Consider the following 24,402-nt stretch of genomic DNA (forward strand, 5'->3'; position numbering starts at 1 on the left):
GAACAGACATTCTTGAAAAGATTCGGCTAGTTTCTTACAAGTATTTGCCTCCTCACTCCCTGCCCTTTTACTTGGGTCATGATCCCTGGGAAAGGGCTCATGTCTGGAACAAGTATTTGATGAAAAACTCTTGAGAGAATCAGAGGTGGTGGTAGAAAGCAGGAAATTCAGTACAAACATTTCTGCCAAGTCGTGTGTGTGTGTGTAAAGTGAGCACAGCCAGTCCTCGGACTCCTGAGACAGAAAAGGCCTGCAGCAATCTAAGGCTTAACAGATGGGCTTCAACAAATGGCATTAATCCTCTGAAGCTGTCTTAAACACTGAAATAGGAACAGGATGGATTGCAGACTACAATTCCCAGAATGCTCAGCGGGGAAAATAAAGTCAGTGGAGCGGCATATGATGGGATGTGTATTTCGTGAAAGGCTGGATAAAGCCTCTCCTATCCCTACTCACAGCACTCCTACTCGCCGAAGCCTGTCGGTAGTTGTAGTTTTACTGAACCTAGGAAGCTTAAAGAGAAGGTCGAAGGGCCTGACGGGATATGTAGTCAGCGCGTCCGCCGGACGCGCACGCGCAACTATGTTCGGGGCGGGGCCGCGGCACTGCGGTGAAAGCCGAGGCAGCGGGCTGGCGAGCAGGGGGCGGGCGGACATCTTGGGATCTGGAGAGTGGCCCGGCGGGCCGAGCAGGGGGCCGCGGACACCAGGTAAGCTCCGGATCTGGCCAAGGGTCAGGGAGAACGCCTACCTCGCTGCCCAGCTTTGCCTTTCCTTGCGCTGCGCTACGCGGAAAGCTGCCCACACCAGGGAGTGGCTTCAGCCTTCAGATCGAGAAGGAGCTGACGGCGGGGCGGGGGCGCCCGGGGCGCGGTTGCGGGACGGGCCAGGAGCGGCGCCCTCCACCTGACCCGTCCGGCGCCTCCCGGGAGAGAGAGACTTACTGGAATCCTCTCAGAGCGGGGACGCTGTACGGCGCCCCCTTACCCGGGATCGTGACAACCCTCCTGTTCCTTTGCGCCTCCTCCTCTCAGCGCAAGGACAATTCCCCGTCCCCTAGGACAGTGACACCCCCTTGTGCCGCCTCCCTGGACTGTGACAAGCTTCCCACCCTGCGGCATCCCCTCCCCCCAGTTGAGTGACACCCCGCGGCTCTTCTTCCTCAGGCCTGTGACAGCCCCCGCACCCCCGTGGAGCCATTTTTTTCCCGCGATGTCTTCCTCCCCAGGGAGAAAAGCCCACCACCCGCTCATGCCTCTACGCTTGAACCCCAAAGCAGGTTACGCAGCCCCAACTTTCCCTTATTCACCACTGTCAGGCTCTCCCTGCTGTTTTTCCTCTTCAAAGGCTTGACCTTTGCCACACGGGAAACTCCTTCGTCCAGATGTAACGCTGCCCCACCCCCCACCCCAGGCCTTTGCTGCTGCAGCCTCACCTGAAGTAGACCGCCCGGCTGTTTGTACCAGTCTTTCCCCTTAACTCAGGATTCCCTTCTTGTCCCGGGCCCCACCTCTGCTCCTGTGGTGCTCTGAGGTCCCTACCACTTGACACCTGTGAACTTACTTCTTTGCCCAGGGCTCTACCTCCATTTTGCATTTCTTCTCTCAGCCTCTTTGGGACAAGGGGTGAAATGTATCCACCATCACCTTGAGAGCCTCTCACTGAGTTTTGGAGACCCTGATGGCCACAGTAATTGGTTTTATTTTCCAGTTTAGAAAAGTCTGCTAAACTCTCTCTGCCCTGTAAAATTAATACCAGAGCTAATTCAGGAAATCTAGAATTAAATTAACCTTTTTTCTCCTTGTGAACACTCTGAGTGAGTTTGACCCAAATAATTTGGATAATTCACGTATTCCACTCCTTGCTTGTAGGTACTCAGGCCAGAAATGAGTTATGTCATGGGTCTGGAATCATAGAATTTCAGCTGAGTTGATCTCTTCGTTTTATGAACCTGTACCCCTACCCCCAATTTTTATTGCATTTGGGAGCTGAGAGGGATCCTCCCTTTTCGAAAGGGAGGTGGTTAAAAATAACTAATAAGCTTGGGTCATTGAAGTGTAGCCTGCCAGGGCTGGGGCCTTTCTGCTCTGCTCTTTTGCCTGCTTATCTGACTGCCTGGGATTGGTTGGAGCCACACTCCTGGGCTGGAGTCAGGGCCTAAGGCCTCCGTTCTCTCCTCCCCACGCCCTGCACACCCTTTCCTGGAATGTTTAGACTTCTGTGAATTAGAGAGCCGCTGGTTCAGGCCCTGCCGTCTTCTCAGAAGGGTAGTGGAGCCTGAGAGACCGGGTACTCCTAAACCGTGCCTGGGGGCCCCAGGCCTGAACCAAGTGGAGTAATTCCTACCGCCATTCCTGCAGCCTCAGGCAGGCCTTCACAGTGACTCACCGGCTAGAATCCGAGTGAGAGTCTGCACAGGAAGGGGCCAAAAAGGATCGGTGCTGAGCTCAGCACTGTGAAGCGGGGGGAGGCTACTCTTTGGGCTCAGCCCCAGAAAAGGGAAGATCAAAATGGCCTTAGAATCCTGGGCCCAAGTCCCTCTCCATTTCTTTTCTCCTTTCCAGTGTCAGATAAACAGGAACTGGAGCCTGGCTAAGGGGAGGGGCATGCCTGGGGAGGACTTCAGGGTCACTTACTGGAGGGTTGAGTCAGGAAAAAAAGCCCAGCTGGTGACCTGCACAGCCCCACAGGGGATGTTGGCCGAGGTTCTCAGGCCTTCCCTTACCCTGCCTCCGCCTGTCCTAGGTCTGTTCTCAGAGCGATGGGCCTTGGAGACTGAGCTGCCGCCATGATTGGAGGCTTATTCATCTATAATCACAAGGGGGAGGTGCTCATCTCCCGGGTCTACCGAGATGACATCGGGTGAGTCCCCTGGCTGAACCAGCTGTGCCCCCACCCTTCGTCCCTCCTTCCCAGCATGCAAGAGCAGGTCCGTTCCTACCAGAGTCTTGACTTGGGCCACCCCACCCCTTGCTGCATCCTAGAAGCTCCGCTAATACAGCCTGGTTCCCATTAAGTCTGGTGGTATTGGCCTGGCAATAGGCAGGACTTGTGGAATTGTGTGGCCTCCACAGTCTTAGGAACTCCTGCCCTTCCTGCCTTCTGTTTCCCTTAGTGACAGACCTAGTTGCTGGAGATGAGTGCTTTTGCCTTGGCAAATTCCTCCTTTGAGGGGTTGGGAGATCTTTCTCCAGGGGGTAAAGTTAGTGGCCAGGCAAGTGGTACTAGTCCATATAAGTCTCAGAAGCCCTTCACATGGTGAGAGCCTTCACTGAATTCTTCTGAAAGCCTCTACACGCCGCCAGCTCCGTTCCCACTCCCTTTCTTGGGAGGAAGCAGGCTGCTGACTCAGCTGTTTTCAATTCCTCTAGGCCACTTCTAGAAGAGAGGTTGTGAGCAAGCCTGAGGCACTCTCAGGGTCACTGAGGGATGGGCAGGGAGGCCATGCAGCCCTTTCTGGCCTATCAGTAGACCTGGAAGAGCTCCTTGTTCGGGGTCCCTCAGACCTTAACAAGGAGGTACAGACTGCCTTCTCATTCTGCCCCACCCTGCATGCCACTGTTCTTTCCTCATTGAGGGGACACAGCCTCAGCAGCTCTAATGAAATTAGGCTCCTCTGGTTTGTGCTGCCCTGTTTTTCTTCCTTTAAGAGCTTAGGACAGATAGTTATAGAATGGGCATGCTGTAGTGCCCTAGCTCCTTGGCTCCCAGCTCCGTGGCTAATGGGCTGGCCTGGCCTTTGTGGCTGTTTGTCCATTGGGTGGTGGTGGGCATGAACTAGAGTTGTGGGAGTGCCTGGCTTCCCTGAACCTGGCTGGCTGTACCCATCTGCACCCTCTCCTGCCCTGGATGAACCTGCTTAAGCCAGGGCACCTACTGTCTTGCGTGCCTTGCTGTGCTTTCCGCTCCTTGCCTGTTGCTTGTCTGCTTCCACCTCATGGTGTGTGCTGCCTGCCCCAGTGTGTTGTGTGTCTAATCCTCTCTCTCGTTGCTGCCACTCTCCTCTTCTTGCTGGCGTCATTTCTCTCATCCCATCTCATTGGCTGCCGTAGCAATAGGTAAGCAGCCTATCAAGCTGCCACCCAGGCACAGGTGGGTGGGGGGCCCTGCCCCCCATCATTGTTTTCTTCATCTGTTTTCATTCCCCGAACTCGTCCTGGAATTGGACCCTGGACAGGAATGAATGGCCCAGCTCCATGGCCCCTTAGTGTCTTTTCCTCAGTAGATTAGAACCTTCTCTGAAGTCATGCTGGCTTTGTCTCACTTCTGCAAGAGCCAGGCCTCCCCACTGGTAGGATCACAAGTGGGAGAACTGAAGAAGGAGCAGGGTATCTTTCTAATTTGGGCCTGGAGCTTACTGAGAAACTAGAGAGGTGGCAGCTGGGAAATTGGGGCCAGGTCTGGGAGTCAGGAATATACCTCCTTAAGCCTAATGGACTTCACTTTATTAGTGGTATGCCTGTCCTGTCATTCCCACCTGATTTCCCTAACTCTGGTGGCTTTCAGACACCAGCTCTGCTCTGGCCCTACTCCCGTGCTTCTGCTGGGAGCCACAAGGGAACTGCCCCAGCGGTTTAGGCGTTGGCTTCAGAGTACATGTCGGACTTAAGCAGTGAAGGTGGGGGGAAAGGTTGTTAACAGCTGTGGTTAATATCCCCACGGAGTGAGGTTTGATGGGGTGCTGAGCAGCCCCTGTGTACCCTTTTCCTCAGGAGGAATGCAGTGGATGCCTTTCGGGTCAATGTTATCCACGCCCGGCAGCAGGTGCGCAGCCCCGTCACCAACATCGCTCGCACCAGTTTCTTCCATGTTAAGCGGTCCAACATCTGGTTGGCAGCTGTCACCAAGCAGAATGTCAATGCTGCCATGGTCTTCGAGTTCCTCTATAAGATGTGTGACGTAATGGCTGCCTACTTTGGCAAGATCAGCGAAGAGAACATCAAGAACAATTTTGTGCTCATATATGAGTTGCTGGATGGTGAGGCTGGCAGGGTGGTGGGCCTAGGGTGGGGATGGACCTGATGGGGCCTAGCCTGGAGATAGGGAGCATGTGTGAGGTTCCCTCCAGTGTCCTGTGAACTTTCTTTCTTCCCTGTCTGGTCTTTTGAGCCTTGAGAAGGCCAATCTAAATTCAGCCTTAAAGGCTGCTCTGAAGTAGAACACAGAAATAGGCTACTGAGTAGAGGTGGGGAAAGGGGATGGGGGACCAAAAGATATTTCAGAGGGCTAGGAATCTAACTGGGGGGCTTGGTAGCTGGGCCTCCTGCAGTTAAGCACATTTCCCTCTTACCTTTGTGGTTTGGGCCTTAGTTCACTGAGTGTCCTTCCAGCTTTCTGTCTCAACAGCTACCTCAGAGCCTGAAGGACAGTGAGATACTACCGACTTCTGGGGTTGCATTATCTCTGTTCCTCTGTAGGGTATGATTAAAGGGAGTCTTTCCATCTTCCCCAGAGTCTGTTTTCTAAGGTCTCAGTGCTTCTTGATCTCTCACGCACTGGCCATGAGATTCTTCTGATTTTCTCTGTGAAAAAAATCTGATGTTTTAAGTATGTTTTCTTATGGAGCACAAATCCCACAGTAAATGCTACAAAGCCAGAGGACATTGCCGCAGATGATCCCATGGTCTTCTAGAGCTGTGCTGGCCAGATATGTCCTGGCCAGGGGAGGGACTGGACTGAAGGAGCCTTCAGTTTTTTCCAGGGGGTGATGGTTCCATTCCTTTTGCAGAGATCCTGGACTTTGGCTATCCACAGAATTCAGAGACAGGCGCACTGAAAACCTTCATCACCCAGCAGGGTATCAAGAGTCAGGTACTCAGTGGGATAGCCACAGCAAGGTTGGGGCCCATCTACCTTGAGCTTCCCCCTCACAGCCTTGTCCCAGATGACTCAAGAGCCCGCCTCTGACAGGAAGTGCTGGCTTGAGCCCTCTACCGTGATTGCAGGCCTATTTTGCCTCATGTGGCCCTCCACCCTAGGAGCAGCCGACTCAGCGTCCCTGTTACTGGGAATACACTTCAAGCAGTTTCCTTCTGCACTGGGGGAAGGAAGGGTGTGGGCTGCCCTGGAGGCCTGGTATTCCTCAGAAGGGGAGAGCGTGGGCCCTCCTCTGGGGTCCAGATCTTATATCTGCCTTCTCCTCCTTTTCTGCCTGCCTCTTCCCGTCTGTGCTCCCCTACTGCTTCCTGTGGGCATCACATTGGCCCTTTGGCCTCCAGCATCAGGTAAGCAGTTCCCTCAGCTTCACCTTTACAGCTTTCTTCAGGCCCTGCCACATGGAGCTCATGGGGATGATGAGTTATTGGCAGCGTGGGGAGAAGGGAAGAAGGGAGGGGGGGTGAGAGTGGAGTGGGGATAGAGACAGGGTCTTTGAAGGTGGAGAGGAATGAGGCCATTCGTGTTTTTCTCTGTCACCCCATGTAGACAAAGGAAGAGCAATCGCAGATCACCAGCCAGGTGACTGGGCAGATCGGCTGGCGGCGGGAGGGCATCAAGTACCGCCGGAATGAGCTCTTCTTGGACGTGCTGGAGAGTGTGAACCTCCTCATGTCCCCCCAGGGTGAGAGCCCGCTTGTGATGAGCCAGAGGGGCAGGGTCAGGGCAGCACTCTTGTCCTAACTCACATGTTCCCATGTGTCTGTCTGTCACCAGGGCAAGTGCTGAGCGCCCATGTGTCAGGCCGGGTGGTGATGAAGAGCTACCTGAGTGGCATGCCTGAGTGCAAGTTTGGGATGAACGACAAGATTGTCATTGAGAAGCAAGGCAAAGGCACAGCTGATGAAACCAGCAAGAGGTGCCTGAGCGGGATTGCTGGTGGGAGAGGGTGGACCTTCGAGGGCTGAGCAGGGCTTGGTCTATCACAGGTTCCTTCAAGATACCATTTCTGCAGTAATGCAGACTCCCTCTTCCCAAGGGTGTGCTTGCCTGGTTCCTCTTGACATCTGTGCTTACAAGAGATGAGAAGATTGTCCTCATCCTACTTCAGGAGTAGACCCCTTTGTTTGATCCCCAGGGCTGAAACTCTTCTATACATATTGATGGCCTCCCATTGTGCCTGAAATCTCTGGGTCCCAAGCAACAGAGTTCTCCAGAGATGAGCTTGCAAAGCTCCCACTCTCCGTAAATCAGCACCAGGGACCCCTGAGTCAGAAAGCTGCATTCTGGTAGCTTTCCAGTCTGTAGTGCAGGCCTCATCCAGGATGTGGCAGCCTTTGTGGGTGGGATAGCCTCCCAGCCAACCCGCTCCTGCCACTCTCCTGTACCAACGAGGAGACCTTCTGCCCCTGCTCGCAGTGGGAAGCAATCAATTGCCATCGATGACTGCACGTTCCACCAGTGTGTGCGACTCAGCAAGTTTGACTCTGAACGCAGCATCAGCTTCATCCCACCTGATGGAGAGTTTGAGCTAATGAGGTGCCACTGGGGTGTGAGGAGGCAGGGGGTGCTGCTGGCCAAGAGAAATGGGGGGAGGGAGGAGGACAGGCTCTGCTGTGCCAACCTTGCTCCCAACCCCTAAAGGTATCGAACCACCAAGGACATCATCCTTCCTTTCCGGGTGATCCCACTAGTGCGAGAAGTGGGACGCACCAAACTGGAGGTCAAGGTGGTCATCAAGTCCAATTTCAAGCCTTCATTACTGGCTCAGAAGATTGAGGTGAGAACAAGGGACTTGGGGAGGAAGCAGCACTGTCTCTGGGTATAAAAGCAGCTGATGTCAGGGCTTGACAGAGCTCCCTCACTTGTAGGTGAGGATCCCAACCCCACTGAACACAAGCGGGGTACAGGTGATCTGCATGAAGGGGAAGGCCAAGTACAAGGCCAGCGAGAACGCCATTGTGTGGAAGTGAGTCTCCTTCATGAGGCCGCTACAGGTCTCAAGATGCCTCTACCCCCTTTTAAGTTTTACCTTCATTTTCTTGAGCGAGAGAGAGAGTGAGCGTGTTGTGTGTGTGTGTTGGGGGGGGTGCCTGTCTTTTTCCAGGAGCCTCTACTTACGCTGTCACCCCCATACCTCTGTGTAAAAGTGTACACGCCCGCATTTGAGTGCATGCATGCATTTATCAGAATGCTTCCATGTTTTCCCCTGGAATATTTCTGTGAACTAGCAGGGGATAGCATGTTGTGTATTTAAGCTAAAACTGCAGCCCACAGTGCCAAAGGAATAGCAGGCCCAAGGTTCCATTGCAAGTGCTTAGCAGGGTCTTCCCCATACTGTTTGTCCTGGCACCTCCCACATGCTCCTCAGTTTCCTTGTCCGTACCCCTCCAAAAAGGTACCCTCCACCTTAAAACTCCTCCAAGCTATCAGGGGCACTTGCTGCTTACTGCCCCTCTGTTCCCAGGATCAAGCGCATGGCAGGCATGAAGGAATCACAGATCAGCGCTGAGATTGAACTTCTGCCCACCAATGACAAGAAGAAATGGGCTCGACCCCCCATTTCCATGAACTTTGAGGTATGGCAAAGGAGAGGCCTTAGAGCCATGGCATGGTGTGCTAAGAAAGATCTTAGGATTGTTTAGGTCAAATTCTGCATCTTACTACCTGCAGATGAGACCTAGGCAGGGGAGATGATTTAATTCATAGACCCATTCCTTCCCCCTTCAGACCTCTTACTAGAAATTGCTATCCACACTGAGAAAAATCTTTGACTTCTAAAGCTTGTCATAAAAGCAATTTTTTGGAAAAATTTAGATGGAATGCCAAATAAGACAAAGTTTATCTACAGACAGGAGAATGGGCTGACTTTGCTTTATGCATGTTAAACAAAATTTTCTCCACCTTATTTTTTAAGCCCATATTATTGAGCAGGATCAGTGTGTTCTACAGTGAGTCTTTGGTTGCTGCCACCTGCTGATTAAAGGAATTAAATCAAGTTATCACAGGCAGGGCCTGATTTCAGACCTAAGTGGTTATTCTAAATTACTCTTGGATATGCTTTCTTCTTTAGTAACCTCTTAAGAAGACCCTTCTTAAGCTTCCCCCAGCTTCTTTCAGGACCCTAATCATTCAGACACCTGTAGTAGAGATGAAGTAGGTCAAGGCTACAGAACTTCCTAGAGGAAAGTAGTTGTGAGAGGAAGACCACATCCCTAACTGGAGTTGTCCCTTACCCAGGTGCCATTCGCACCCTCTGGGCTCAAGGTGCGCTACTTGAAGGTGTTTGAACCGAAGCTGAACTACAGCGACCATGATGTCATCAAATGGGTGCGCTACATTGGCCGCAGTGGCATTTATGAGACCCGCTGCTAGCTGCCTAGTAGCAGCTAGCCTGCCTCCCCACCCGCCCTTTTCCATGGGTCTGGGTGCCCTGGGCCACCATACTTCAGTGTCTCCTCCCTCCTGCTTTGCTGCCTTCCCTTTGCACCAGCCCCTGAGTCTAGGTCTGGACCAACTATATTGCGAGCGGGACTGGTGGAGCAGTCCCTGGGCTCCCTGGGCTCCCTGGGCAGGGTGGTTTCTGGGGCTCCTACTCCACCATCCGTCTGTCTGCCCTGGCCCATGCCAGGCTCTCTGTTCTGTGACCAAAGCCAGGTGGGCTCCCTTTCCTCCCCTCCCCTGTGGCCACATCTCTCTGGAGTGGGAGGGTTGGCTGCCCCTCACCTCGGAGCTCCCCCAAAGGCCAGTAACGGATCCCCAGCCCTCAATCCCTACTCTGCTTTGGGATAGTGTGAGCTTCATTTTGTACACGTGTGACTTTGTCCAGTTATAAACCCAATAAACTGTAGAGCGGAGTTGCTAAGTGTTAATGTGGAAGCTCAATGGGGAGGGGGACTGATGGGATTGCTCTTCCCAAACCTCATGCTGCCTGCATGAATAGAGTTTTATATTCTGAACTGTCTTAAGGCTTTTCTCTTGTGTTGTGCCAATTGTTAGGCCCTTCAAGGTTGTCCAAGCCCTTATCCTGACTGGTATTACCCCAGGTCTCCTGTCTCCCCAAAACAGAACCTCAAGGGTAGGCAGCTCCACCTGATTCCAATTCCCTGAGGGTAGGGATTCTTTCCCTAGTTCAGTTTTAGCTTTAGGCAGGTATTTTCTATTAGCAGAGATTAAGCAAGGTTTACATTTGGATTTTCCCTCCATCCCAAGCAACTGACCTCAGTTCTCCTCTACCCAATTACCCAGGTTTCCCTGATAAAAGGGATTCTCTTTTCTGTAACCTCCCCTCTCCAAAGAATCTTGTGATGAGCTTGTCCTTGAGAGGAGTATTCCATACCTTGCTGGCGTGTTGGAGCAGATACAAACAAATTTGCCCTCATCATCTTTCCCTTGTTTGACTGCAGCCATTTTAAACTTAAAAAATCTATCAGAAAAAAAAAAATCTAACAGAGAAAATTTCAAATACAAACAAGTATCAAAATATAATAAACTCACATATCCTATCATTCATTCAACTTTAACAATTATCAACTCATGGCCAGTTCCTTAGTATTTCATGATTTGTGTTCACACTTAATCCAAGAGTCCTGTGGAATTTTTTACAACGTGTATCTGGATCTAAACAAGGTCCACTGTGGTCAGCGAATGCTATTTATTTATTTGTTTATTTGAGAGGGGGGCAGGAGAGTGGGGAAGAGCAGAGGGAGAGGGAATCTTTTTTTTTTTTTTTTTTAAAGATTTTACTTATTTATTTGACAGACAGAAATCACAAGTAGGCAGGCAGAGAGAGAGAGGAGGAAGCAGGCTCCCCGAGGAGCAGAGAGCCCGATGCGGAGCTCGATCCCAGGACTCTGGGATCATGACCTGAGCAGAAGGCAGAGGCTTTAACCCACTGAGCCACCCAGGCACCCCGAGGGAGAGAATCTTAATCAGGCTCCTTACCCAGCATAGAGCACAATACAGGACTCGGTCTCATGACCCTGAGATCACCACCTGAGATGAAATCAAGAGTCCAGCACTTAACCAACTGAGCCATTCAGGCACCCCTCACTTTTTTTTTAAGATTTTATTTGTTTATTTGCCAGAGAGAGAGCACAGACAGAGGAAATGACAGGCAGAGGGAGAGAAAGAAGCAGGCTCCTGCTGAGCAGAGAGCCTGATGTGGGACTCGATCCCAGGACCCTGGGACCATGACCTGAGCTGAAGGCAGAGGCTTAACCCTCTGAGCCACCAAGGTGCCCCACCCCTCACTTTTTAAATCCTATAAACCACAGGTTCTCTCTCAGCTCTTGCAGTGTTGTCAAAGAAGCCATCGTTTGTAGTTTACCTATCAAAATTCCTTTCCATCTGTTGCCTATAAAGTGTTTGTTAGATCTAGTAGCTTAGCTTTTCAAACTTTTTTTTTTTTAAGTTTTATTTAAGTAGTTTCTACACCCAACGTGGGGTTCAAACTTGGGACCCTGAATATCAAGAGTTCCATCCATGCTCCTCTGATTGAGCCAGTCAGGTGCCTCAGCCTTTTAAACTAAATAGTTGGATTGATCCTTCTTAATGGCAAAAGGATAATGTGTCTTAGGTGAAGATCTTAGAGCTAGGTTGGAAGAATATTCACGTTATGTAAAGCAGTAACATCATTTGGGGAAAATTCCTAACTTCTAGAAGGAATCAGTGGAAGTAGCTTTATACACTCATTTGCTGAGCTTCCTGGTGCAAAGAAGTCAGTTTTTGGTGTGTAGGTAGGGAATAAATAGCAGTGAATTTGCGCTGGCTAACCTCATTTTCTAGCCCTTTGGTGGTGGCTTGTACCCTGGGGTGATGTTAGGACTGGGTGAGCACAATTCGCAGAGGTTCCCTGATCTGTCAGAGATGAGAGAACGGAAGCTGGCCACCAGCCCATAGGCCCTGGGGACCAGAACAAAATCCATGGGTCTCAGAACTGTGCAGATCTTCTGAGAACCCAAGGACCAAGCATGAGTCAGCAAAGTTCTCGGTGGCCTCCAAAATGGACCCGGCTGGGCGTGCTGACACAGAAGCGCCTAAAGGAGCCTGTGTGCTTTATCAACCGCCCGTCTCTTGGGAGGTTCCCACCCGCGGGACCATCGGTGAATCGCGCCCTGATAAGCCCCGGGCTGCCCTGCACCCCGCAGCAGACGCATCTCGGAGCTCCAGCTCCCAGAAGACAGCGAGAACCGCACATGTGGCGTGTTTTTCAGCGGAAACGGCGTTGCGCAAGCGCAGAGAGAGAAGCTAGAGCGTAGGCTCTGAGCGGCGCTTGCGCACGGTTCCTCCAGCCTCGTTCACCCGGTCCACTGGGTTCCGGGCACTCCGCGCGTTTCTTACGTCACCATTACGCATGCGCTTTGGAAGAAGGGGTGAGCTTTTGGGAGGCCGGCAGGAGGCGCGTCTTGGCTCTGGTCTAACGGCGCCTGCGCGGACGGGAGCCCGACTGGAACATGGCGACTTGCGCTGAAATCCTGCGGAGCGAGTTCCCCGAAATTGACGGACAGGTCTTCGACTACGTGACGGGTGAGTCGAACGGAATTTGCGCGCTGGGGAGGCCAAAATGAAAGTCACTGGGAGAAAGGCTAAGGGAAGGCAATGTCGGGGACCGCTGCTAGGCCTCTCCTTTGCGTGACCTCTTGTCCCGGGGGCCGGTTAGGTCTGGAGCCCGGAGTGGGGCCGTGTTTCGGGGACTAAAACTGCTTGTATGTCTACCCTACCCGTTATCTTCCTCGACCTGCCACGCCCGGGCCAGGCGTCTTGCACAGCGGCAGCGCGGACTTCGAGTCTGTGGATGACCTGGTGGAAGCGGTGGGGGAACTGTTGCAGGAGGTGTCCGGGGACAGCAAGGATGACGCGGGCATCAGGGCTGTGTGCCAGCGCATGTACAACACTCTGCGCCTGTACGTACCAGGGTAGGGGGATTCGTGGGGACGGTGGGAAGGCGGACGGTAAGGAGACAAGACGTAAGGGAAGATGGTCTGATGGCCATAGAGGTTTTTCTTCAATTCCTAATTCTGCGCTTTCTGTTCCTACCCTCAAGGGATGAGCCACAGACCCAGGGAAACAGCCAGGTGCTACTAGACGCCCCCATCCAGTTGTCAAAGATAACAGAAAACTACGGTGAGAGAGGGAAGATTGAACTAGCTGCTCTCTGCCCTTGTCTGAGCCTCCCCCTCTCCCCCAGCCAGCCCCCTGGAGCCCAAGACTCCTGGTACCTTTTCAAAAGAATGAGGATGTAGAAGCTAGTTGGTGTCTTTACTGAGGGCAGAAGAGGTCGTTGATGAAGGGAATGGGGTTGGAGAGTTTTCCAAGCTCTTAGGTAGGGTAGGAATCTTACGGGCCTTGGAGCTGGACAGACTTAGGTTTACTTACCAATTTTGTGGCTTTTTAATCAACTGCGTGAGCTTGTAGGAGTTGCTTATCTGCCTCAGTCTCTGTATTCTTAATCTGGGAATTGTTTTTGGTTTTGGTTTTGGTTGAAATATGGGGAGGATAATAGCTATTTCTGGAATTGTAAGGTTTTCCTTTAAATGTTTTTGTCTGTGTCTGGTTCATATTAGTTACTCAAAATGTTAGTTTCCCTTCCCTCAGGGAGAAGGTGACTGCTTTTCTTATCGCTTACAGACTGTGGCACCAAACTTCCAGGACTGCTAAAGAGGGAACAGTCCTCGGTGAGGAGAAGGAAAAAAGGGAGGGGCCATGTCTATAGTGGGGGTGGAAGTTGACTGTCTAAATATTAGAGGATTTTTCTGGGGGTTTCTGATTATGCCTTTCACTGAAAGGGTAACTTAAGATGTTCTTTCTAGGGCTCCTTTCTGAGCCTACCAGCCTAGGCTGAAATGGTTGTGTTTGCACCTTTAGACTGTGAATGCAAAGAAGCTAGAGAAGGCTGAGGCTCGACTGAAGGCAAAGCAGGAGAAGCGCTCAGAGAAGGACACACTCAAGACCAGCACTCCTCTGTGAGTTTAGCAAGAAGTGCTGAGAAGAGAACAGCGCAGTCTGTATTGGGATGGAAAGGTGGCTGGGAGTGCTAAAAGCCATCGTTTCTCTCTTTGAAAGAGTCTTGGAAGAGGCATCAGCCAGCCAGGCAGGCAGCAGAAAGGAGAGTCGGTTGGAATCATCTGGCAAGAACAAATCGTATGATGTGCGAATTGAGAACTTTGATGTATCTTTTGGCGATAGGTGAGGGAGTGGCCGTGGGGAGGGGTGATGCTTTTCTTTTTCCAGTTAAAGGAGAATTTGGACAGATGAAATGGGGCTTAAAATAACATTGATTTTTTTGTGGCTAAATTTGTTGTATATCTGTCTCTAGAGCAGCACCCTTTGTGTTCTTCCTCCTACCCCTGCAGGGTACTGCTGGCTGGAGCAGATGTGAACCTGGCATGGGGCCGCCGCTATGGGCTGGTGGGTCGAAATGGGCTGGGGAAGACAACACTCCTGAAGATGTTGGCCACTCGGAGCCTGCGAGTTCCAGCCCATATTTCCCTGCTGCACGTGGAGCAGGAGGTTGCTGGAGACGACACCCCTGCCCTGCAGAGCGTGCTAGAAAGTGACACCGTGAGAGAGGACCTTCTGCAGAGGGAGCGGGAGCTCAGTGCCCAGATTGCCACTGGCAGGTAAGGGCTACAGATGGAGAATGACCGGCAGCCATGGTTCTTTAGAGAGTGCCCGTCATAGTGCCACAATCTGTAACTGGCACTCTCATCCTAATAATCAGCAGAGCTTAGAACCTGACACTGTGGAGCTGTAATGCCCTGTTCCTTCCACACTGCCCACTGCCCTCACTGACTTGAGCAGGTGCTTTCTGTAGTGCGTTCCTATCCTGGCAACAAGGCAGTGAGCAGCCTGCTCTCCAGCTGCATAGAGTACAGGGCATTCCACCTAGAATGCCCCCAGTCAGGCTGAGTGCCCTTCCTCCCATTCCCACTCCAGGGCAGAGGGCTCAGAAGCTGCACAGTTAGCGGAAGTATATGCCAGACTGGAGGAGATTGAGGCCGACAAGGCACCTGCCAGGTATTTAAAATTCCCCTTCCCTCCTTTAGATTTCACCTTTCCTTTCTGTCACCTGGTTCAAGCAGGTTCTAAATTTCTTCACTTCTAGGGCATCAGTCATTCTTGCTGGGCTTGGCTTTACCCCTAAAATGCAGCAGCAGCCCACCCGGTAAGTGGCCCTTGCCATTCTTAGCTATCAGAATGTTGACTCTGCCTCTGCCTCTCTTGGTAAACATCTACCCCTGATGTGATCTCTGTTCCTTTAGGGAGTTCTCAGGTGGCTGGAGGATGAGACTGGCCCTGGCCCGGGCTCTGTTTGCTAGGTGAGTCTCTGGGGCCTGTGTACAGATACTGTGGAGGATGGGGCTTGGCTCATGGGAGGTCATGAGCTGCTGACCTAAAACCTGAAGGGTTACATTCTTCTTTTCTATAGGCCAGATCTTCTGCTGTTAGATGGTGAGTTTGAAAGGGGGAACCCTGACTTTGGGGTAGGGATAGATGGCAACATCCAAGTTCTATAGCTCTTCAATCCCAAATATGTCCTCCCCCATCTTTCCAGAACCCACAAACATGCTGGATGTAAGGGCCATCCTGTGGCTGGAGAATTACCTGCAAGTGAGTGCCTACAGATGTTAGAGTAGGTCCAGGGGAGGTCTGCCTCTAAGACACTTGGGGGGTTGGAAGCTGACTGCTCTCCCAAACTGGGTCTGCCATCCTGTGACCCCCTCAGACATGGCCCTCTACAATCCTGGTCGTCTCCCACGACCGCAACTTCCTGAATGCCATAGCCACAGACATCATCCACCTGCACAGCCAGCGACTAGATGGATACCGGGGAGACTTTGAGACCTTCATCAAGAGCAAGCAGGAGCGGCTGCTTAACCAGCAGCGGGAGTATGAGGCACAGCAGCAGTATCGCCAGCATATCCAGGTGTGGGGACAGGCAGGGCTGGGAGCCCCATCCCATGGGTGTCAGAGTCTGTAGGAGTGAGGGAACCTGACCAGTGCCTACGCTCATGTCCCCACAGGTTTTCATTGACCGATTTCGCTACAATGCCAACAGAGCCTCTCAAGTGCAGAGTAAACTTAAAATGCTGGAGAAGCTGTGAGTACAGTGCCCTTGACCGGGCCGTGACTCCTAGTCTCTTAATTTCTGCCCTCATTTTGCCGGCCACCCCTTGCCCTCCCATTCTAGGTCTCCCCTTTTCTAGAAACCAGCCTTAGTCTCCTCTCCAACAGGAAAACAGAGCATTTTACATTGCTGTTGGGAATTAGTCTTGCTCTCCACAGGCTTAGGCAACCCCTAATTTATTTTCTCTAATCTGTTTGCTTATCCTGGACATTTCATATAAATGGAATCCTATAACGTGATGTTTTGTGTCTGGCTTATTTCACCTATTGTAGTGTTGGTGAGGTTCTTTCATGCTGTAGCGTGTATCCGTACTTTGTTTTTACGGTCAGGTAATATTTCATTGGAAGGACATACAGCATTTTGTCCATTGCCTCTTCAGTCAAGAGATATTGGAAGTTTCCTCTTTTTTGGCTCTTATGACTAATAGTGCTCTGAACATTTGTGTACAAGTTTATATATGGACATATGTTTTCTGTTTTCTGGGATATGTACCTCGGAGTGGAATTGCTAGGCTACAAGATAATTCTGTGTTTAATTTTTTTTTTTTTTAAGATTTTTATTTGTTTGACAGACAGAGATCACAAGTAGGCAGAGAGGCAGGCAGAGAGAGAGCAAGAAGCAGGCTCCCTGCAGAGCAGAGAGCCTGATGTGGGGCTCGATCTCAGGACCCTGGGATCATGACCTGAGCTGAAAGCAGAGGCTTTAACCCACTGAGCCACCCAGGCGCCCCTATGTTTAACTTTTTGAGGAACTACCAAACTGTTCTCTAAAGCAGCTGGACCATTTTGAATTTCTCCCAGCAATGTACGCGGGTTCCAATTTCTCCACATCCTTGCCAACACTTATTATCTGTCTTTTTAATTTTAGCCAGCCTAGGTGGTGTGAGTGATATTTTACTGTAGTTTTGATTTGCAGTTCTTTAATGACTAATGATGTGGAACACTGGAGGTTTAATCTGAAATCAACATTTCTAGAGGTGCTGGTGTGGGGAGCACAGGGAGGGGAGTCTAAAATCAAAAGCATAAGTTTTTGTGACATTGAAATACTTATCACGATGTCTTAACTGGTAGGCCAAAAACCTACAGAAAGGATAACCCTATTTTTCAACATATAGTGAAATAGAAGAAGGTACTCTAAAATAAGAATATAGTCTGGATGGTGGGAGTACAAGCTTTTTCTAAGTTTTCTTTGAACATACATTACTTGTGTAATAAGAACAAATAACAGTTAGTTTTTAAAGCCATAAATCTAGTCTGCCCCCTCTCTCTTCAGACCAGAGCTGAAACCTGTGGACAAGGAGTTGGAGGTGGTGATGAAGTGAGTGCTGGGCCGAGAGGCTGGTGGGGAGCTCGTGTTTCTGGCTGCTCCCATGTTCCTTACCACCACCTCCTGCAGGTTCCCGGATGGGTTTGAGAAGTTCTCACCGCCAATTCTGCAACTAGATGAGGTGGATTTCTACTATGATCCTAAGCATGTCATCTTCAGCCGCCTCTCCGTCTCTGCTGATCTCGAGTCCCGCATTTGTGTGGTATGGTTGCTGTTCCTCTGTTCCGTGAGCTGAGACTCTCCCACCCCAGCACGTGGTATGGATTGACCCAGGTCCTCCGGCGGCAAAGGGAAGTGGTATGCAGGAGCAGGAGTTGGCCTGGGCCAAGGACTTTGCTCTACTTCCCTGCTCTACTTCCCTGCAGAGCTAGAAAGCCTGGCTGGTGGTACTTTATGAATACGTAGAGCAAGAGTTTGTCTTCCTAGTCTCAGATCTGAGTTTCCTCAGACCATGGAGCAGGGAGGAGATAGCATGGGCTTCAGGGTCAGATATCCAGTCTTGACTCTGCCAAGTGGTAGCTCAGTTACTGCATGGATATAGCAGCTGCCTTACTTGGTTCTTGGGAGAGTTAAACCCTGTGAGATAGCAGCTGCGTTACTTGATTCTTGGGAGGGTTAAACCCTGTGCTCTTAGTAGGTATTCAACTGTCAGTTTCCTTTACGACTTTACTAGTTCCTTCATTTATATAGATCCTTAATATTATTTTATTGGTTGTTGAAGGAGTCATTGGTCAGAACCAGTGCTCATCTTTGCTTCTGTGTTCTGCCCATGACAACTCTTCAGCATTCTCGTGGTTCTTTTGACAGGTTGGGGAGAACGGGGCTGGGAAGTCTACCATGCTGAAGCTGCTCATGGGGGACCTGGCACCTGTTCGGGGCATCAGACATGCTCACAGGTAAAGCCCCCCAGTCCCCGGCGACTCTGTAGCTGCACTCCTTTATGGGCATTGCCTTCCACCCTGTCTTTCCACCTTTGTTTTTCTGCCTGTAGGAATCTGAAGATTGGCTACTTCAGCCAGCACCATGTGGAGCAGCTGGACCTGAATGTCAGCGCAGTGGAACTGCTGGCCCGCAGGTTTCCCGGTACTGTAGGGACTCTAGTGGAAGAAAGAGGGGACCCCTACAGCTAGGCCTGCCTTGGGGTGGGGTGCTGAGCAGTGAGCCCTGAGTCTAGGTATAAGGACATGGGCATTGAGGTAAGGCTGAGGGGAGGGTGATGGGAGGGAGTCAGCTCAAGAACCCACTTGATGGCATGAGGCCTGTTCCAGGGCGGCCTGAGGAGGAGTATCGTCACCAGCTCGGCCGGTATGGCATCTCTGGAGAACTGGCCGTGCGCCCTGTGGCCAGCTTGTCCGGAGGCCAGAAGAGCCGGGTAGCCTTTGCTCAGATGACCATGCCCTGGTGAGCTCTGGCCTTCTCCTCTCCCCATCTTGCGTAGTGGAAAATGTTTGCTTGTCTCCATATCGGGGAGTTCATTTTCTCCCAAGCCCCGTAACTGCCTTCCTCCCTGGGCACTGCCTTCCAGCCCCAACTTCTACATTCTGGATGAGCCGACGAACCACCTGGATATGGAGACGATTGAGGCTCTGGGCCGTGCTCTCAACAATTTCAGGGTGAGTGTGCCTTCAGGCTGCCCACCTCTCCCCAGGCCTCAGCACCACTAAGGTGCCCCTGAGTGCCCCCGGCCTTGTGTCTTTCAGGGCGGCGTGATTTTGGTGTCCCACGACGAGCGCTTCATCCGGCTGGTGTGCCGGGAGTTGTGGGTCTGCGAAGGCGGTGGCGTCACCCGGGTCGAGGGGGGGTTTGACCAGTACCGCGCCCTTCTCCAGGAACAGTTCCGCCGTGAGGGCTTCCTCTAGGGCCACAGGCTGTGAGGACTGTGCCCGGGACATGGACTGGACTCTCAGACCCCTGGGCCACCATGTAGGCGACCATCTCCAGGCCACGGACTTCCCCCAGCTTTGGGGACAGCCTTATTTCCGAATCTCCTTTTGACTGGAGCGTCCTCTGCACAACCCAGGGAGCCCCATCTAAGTGTCTGTGAGGACTGGGCTTCAAGGGAAAGGGCAGGAGGTGCCCTCTGGTTATAGATCTGCCCTACTGCCCCAGCTCTGACTGGGCCCCAAGTGGCTGCTGTGTAAATTAAATCTGCCCCTGCATCTCCCTGGCCTCATGTGTGCTGCTCCCCGGCAGGGCTGCAGCGCTTCTCCGCTGGGGGCTGGGGGCTCTGGGCTCTGGGGTTTGGGGTGTTTGTAACACTTGTATCAGTCACGCAGATGAAGCCCGTGGCAGCACGAGTCTTGTCTCTGGAAGGAGACGTCATTAAAGCTGCCAGGGCTCCGAGGTCGCCTGCCTGACATCGGTTGGGCCAAGCTGGTGGAATGAAGGATAACGTGGTACATCTCTGGGCAGCTGGTTGCCGCAGCCCAGGCACAGCCTTAGCTGAAGGCTTGCTTTCTGCTGCCTCAGCCCCACACCTCATGGGAATGAACTGATGCTGGAACTTGACAAATCATAGTTTGTCAGTTGCTTAGTCCCGTGGTCTCTGATGTAGGCTCCCCCTGCTTCTCTGGTCTAGACCCTTAGATGGAGCTGAAGAGAAACCAAGAATCTGTCTTTGTCCCCGTTTTGCTTGGGTGATTTCATGTTCTTTATTTTCCCTCAAATCATGTAGAAGGGGCCTGGGAAGTAAGAGAATTGAGGATGGGGTCGAATGGGAAGAAATAGCACTTTGTCTTTCAATGAAGCGATCTCAGAGAGATGTTTAACAGAGGTTGTGTGACTTATAAATACTGTTTCTTGAGGAGTTAGCTGCTCTCTATAATTGTTGGAAGACACTAAAATAGGAACTTTGCGTTCCCAAAAGATAATGGAGAAACCAGAGTCCAGAGAAGGAGCTGGCTGGCCTCTGTGGAGAATTGACAGAGTTCGACCTAGGAGTCTAAGCCCCTAAGGCTGTTGTGGTGTGTAGGTAGTTGGGGTAAAGAACCTGTTTTGGAAGAAAGGAGAATAAAGATGGGAAGGTTCTGTTACCTAGGCGGAACAGGTGCTGATGGCCATAGGAACCTAGCCAAAGGGCCACTCAGCAGACAGCAACCTCAGTCTCCATCCTCTCAGATGTCTGGCCCTGTCTGTGGCCAGGCGCACCCTCAAAGTCCTGAGAGCGTTCTCCCAGCCCCCTCTAAATTCCCAGGCCCAGGCCTGCAGGTGGGCCAGTCGGGGGACACCTGGGTAGGCTCCACGCCTGCCTGTTTGCCAGGCTCTCAGCCTTTTCACCCCTCAGTAACTTGTGAATCCCTTTAGGAGTCCTCAACTCCCCAGTGAGTGAAAATGCAGCTGAAGGGTCCTATGGCAGAGAGTCTGCTTTGGAGGTGGCTTTGTGTACAGAGAGCACAGGCCTTGGGAGTTGGTCGTGAGATCAAGTCCCAGCTGCCAGCATTAGCTGGGTAACCACAGCAAATCGCTGAACCTTTTTGAACACTTGCCTCCCTGGTCTCTTGATAGGATACTTGTGAGGATTAGCTGCAAGCATATAATACACAAGTGCTCAAAGTGATTCGTGGGTGACCAGTCTATGATTTGTTTTTGTTTTTGTTTTTTTTAAGATTTTATTTATTTATTTGTCAGAGAGAGAGGGGGAGAGAGCGAGCACAGGCAGACAGAGAGGCAGGCAGAGGCAGAGGGAGAAGCAGGCTCCCAGCCGAGCAAGGAGCCTGATGTGGGACTCGATCCCGGGACGCTGGGATCATGACCTGAGCCGAAGGCAGCTGCTTAACCAACTGAGCCACCCAGGCGTCCCACCAGTCTATGATTTGAAGACTATGAGAAAAGAGGTAAATTTTCTCTTGAGTGACTCCAGAGGTAGACCGGTTTGGGCTCGAAGGAAGAAAGACTTTTTAAATAGCTCAGGCTGCTTTCGGAGAGTGAGTTTCCCGTCTCAGATTGTTCAGCCCTGCCAGGCCCTAGAGAATGGCTCTTGGGTAGGAGGAACACAATACAGCCTCTGGGTTAGCTTCCAATTTTATGATTCCATGGGAGAAACATGAAGAGTTTTTATAAATGACAGTACAAGCCTATGTGACCAGACTTCGGAAAGGTGGGACAAATGAACTGCAGCAGCTGAGAAAGATCCCACAATAAATGTGTAAAGTGAACTTTTGGAAGTTAGGGGAGGGTGGCTGGCAAAGATGGTTGTCTTGAGGATGGAAAATATGGACAGTCACCCGGCTCCATCCCAGAGAGCATGGGACAGGGAGGAGAGAGGAAGGCGACACAAAAGACTGCCCATGATCACTCCAGGTAGCCCATCATGGCAGCTATGGAGACCCTATCCCCAGCCATGGGAAGCTGATCTTCCACGGCTGCTGGAGATGGAGCTGCCCTGCCTATGTCAAGTTATTAGACCAGTCCCCAGCTGCCAGGGTTGAGACTGCCTCAATTTGCAGGGTCTTCATTGAAATCCTGGCCTCCCTGCCTCTGCTGGCCCTCCCACTCTCACTGATGCCTTCTCAGACAATCTGGCCAGTTCCTAGTGGCCCAGGGTGCCATGGGTCTCTGTATCTATCTACATGCCGCTCAAAGATGCCAGTCACAGAATTATTCATTCCAGTGTGCCATCACTGTCTTGAGATCTGCCTGATGCAGTCATTCTGCTAAGCGCTCACTGGTTTCCAGGCCAACTTCAGCACAGAATAGGAGAGAAGGTGCATTTTACCCTGTCTGGCCATGCCCCAGCCTGATCTGTCATTTTGGAACAGAACACCCTACTAGGAGCTGCTCCCCGGGCCTGGTCTGGTCTCCCCACAGACACAAACCAGATAACACCCCCCTGGCACCAGAGCATCCTGGCTATGCTTGAGCCTGAGCATGTAGACTAGAAGACAGCCTCCAGGAGGTACCAGGCAGCCCCACAGGATAGGTCCGTAATCTGACTGCAGGGCTGTGAGGGATTTTCAAACCTGGAGCAATGGACTCCACTTCAACCCCGAGTTCCTTCAAGTGGGTTTCCCAGCACCATGTGCTGCCCGATGACAAGCTGCGTGCAGTTATTAATCAAGATTGTAGTTCCCAGCTTGCCTGGATTTCCTTGAATGGCTTGCTCATTTTTGCATCTTCCACACATCATCTAAGCTCAATTAAAATGCTTGGTAAGTGAATATTTGGGGAAAACCGATGTGAGAAAAAGTAGAGAACAGCATTGGAGGAGGAGAGAGCTGAGGCAAGGAGACCAGCAGGGAGGGCATGACCAAAATCTGGCGCTAAGAACATGGGGTCTGGGTGATGGAGGCAGAGGAGAGACCTGGGAGTGTGGTAGGCAGACTCAGCAGAGGTTTTGAGCACTGCCCAAATGAGGGAGAGCTGCTGCTTCTGGGCCTGAGTCTTGAAATAAGTGAAAGGAAAGCTTTGGGACACTTGTGAGTTTAAAAAGGCATCCTTTTAAACCTTCCCTTGTTCCTTTCAGCACAATGCTAAGGAAAGAAGTTAATATTTATTGGGGTCTTTTGTAACAGGTACCATTATAAGTGCTTTACTTGAACTAAATCAGATCTCACAACCCTGCAAACTGGCAGTCTAATCCCCACTTTACAGATGAGGAACCAGAATTGACAGTGGGTGGCAAGCCTGGATGCAGGGCAGGCTGGTTCTAGACCTCAGCTCTTCACATGGCTGCCACTTAGGTCCTACTGTGACAGGCTGACCGGTCTGCTGCTTAATTCCAACACATAAAACTCATCACTAATTGCACGAGGCAGAAGAGAGGCGAGGTTTGAGCAAGCATCTCTCAGGAGGGCAAGCTGATGAGTGGGCGTACCAGCCCAGGGGCAGACATGGTAGGTGCTCAGTAGGTCATCAGAGATCCGAAAACACAGTATACTGGAGTCTCATGTAGGGGTGGGTTAGCCCAGGCCTCTTGGGCAAGTCAACCTCTCTGGAGTAAATTCTCCTTAGCCATAAAATGGGCATAATGCACTTTGTCCTGCCTGCTTCTTTGGGTGGTTGGATAGATTAACCAAAACAAGGTTTTGTATAAACTGAATAACTTTTTTAAAAAGATGTATTTATTTGACAGAGAGATAGCAGAAGTAGGCAGAGCAGCAGGCAGAGGAAGAGGGGGAAGCAGACTCTCTGCTGAGCAGGGAGCCTGATGTGGAGCTTGATCCCAAGACCCTGGGATCATGACCTGAGCCCAAAGCAGACACTGAACCGACTGAGCCACCCAGGCACCCCTAAACGGAATAAATTTTTTCATAAACTTCCTATAAAGTGCTGTGGATCCAAAGGGTATCATTTCATGGGAGAACTGATGTGGCAGCAGCCTAGAGTCTCCTCCGGAGATATGGAATCAGACATGAGGACACACATGCTCAGGTCCATCGTCAAGATGTCACCCCAGGAGGGCCACCCCACAGCCATCCTTGTCGGCTGCACCAGGCATCAGAAAGCACATGTGTGGGAAAGCAGCAGAAGACTGCGTAGCACCTGCTGACTCGCATGGGGTTGGGCAGAAATCACCGTATAATTTAAGCCCATTATAATATGTATACGTCATGCCCTGTTGGTAATTCTAGGTTTCTGTTTTCTTTAAGTTAAATAAATGGGTGGTTTGGAAGTGATTTCTGCTTTACTGTATATAGAGAGGCCTTTGAAACCCTAAATTAGAGTACATAAATGTTTGTCAACCGACACTACAGCATTTTTAACTCTGAGGAATGCTTCACAAATGTTCGTTTTTGGTCTTTTCCTCCCACTTTTCCTTCCCCCTTGTGTTAAATGGCTCATGCTGAGTTATTCCCATTTTACAGAACAGGAACTTAAAGCAGAAAGATGTTGAGTGTCTTGCTCAGGTTCCAGTACTCGTTTTTGTGCAGAAAGGGGCCAAGAACCAAGGTGTGTGGGTTTCTAGCCTCACCACATCTCTCCAGATCAGCTGTTTGCAGCTTTGTTCCACAGCTCTTTGTATAATATGTGACATTCTCCTGAGCATTCCCAGGGTCAGGAGCCCTTCTGTCCTCTTGGGGAAGTGTTTGAACCCGGGATGAGGGTAAGTGTGAGTCTGACTTGTTTTAACTTGTA

At 51.2% G+C, this 24,402-nt stretch overlaps 2 protein-coding genes across 2 annotated transcripts; both read left to right on the forward strand.

The window, feature by feature from the left end:
- The first annotated feature begins 603 nt into the window (after positions 1-603).
- Positions 604-9,730, forward strand: AP2M1 (adaptor related protein complex 2 subunit mu 1). Its single transcript, XM_044251888.1, has 12 exons — positions 604-709; positions 2,745-2,861; positions 4,712-4,977; positions 5,728-5,810; positions 6,218-6,223; positions 6,423-6,558; positions 6,651-6,792; positions 7,293-7,412; positions 7,518-7,653; positions 7,745-7,842; positions 8,341-8,452; positions 9,114-9,730. Exons 2-12 carry the CDS (start codon positions 2,788-2,790, stop codon positions 9,246-9,248), a joined length of 1,308 nt encoding a protein of 435 aa, XP_044107823.1. The 5' UTR covers positions 604-709; positions 2,745-2,787; the 3' UTR covers positions 9,249-9,730.
- Positions 9,731-12,257: 2,527 nt separating this feature from the next.
- ABCF3 (ATP binding cassette subfamily F member 3) lies at positions 12,258-19,487 on the forward strand. Its single transcript, XM_044251889.1, has 21 exons — positions 12,258-12,401; positions 12,631-12,778; positions 12,919-12,998; positions 13,503-13,549; positions 13,740-13,837; positions 13,938-14,060; positions 14,228-14,494; positions 14,811-14,891; positions 14,980-15,039; positions 15,137-15,193; positions 15,304-15,326; positions 15,430-15,485; positions 15,601-15,801; positions 15,899-15,975; positions 17,275-17,319; positions 17,398-17,530; positions 18,136-18,224; positions 18,320-18,411; positions 18,597-18,729; positions 18,854-18,941; positions 19,029-19,487. Exons 1-21 carry the CDS (start codon positions 12,329-12,331, stop codon positions 19,185-19,187), a joined length of 2,130 nt encoding a protein of 709 aa, XP_044107824.1. The 5' UTR covers positions 12,258-12,328; the 3' UTR covers positions 19,188-19,487.
- Positions 19,488-24,402: the final 4,915 nt, after the last annotated feature.

Source organism: Neovison vison, chromosome 6, assembly GCF_020171115.1.
Source record: "Neovison vison isolate M4711 chromosome 6, ASM_NN_V1, whole genome shotgun sequence".
Taxonomy (NCBI): Eukaryota; Metazoa; Chordata; class Mammalia; order Carnivora; family Mustelidae; genus Neogale; species Neogale vison.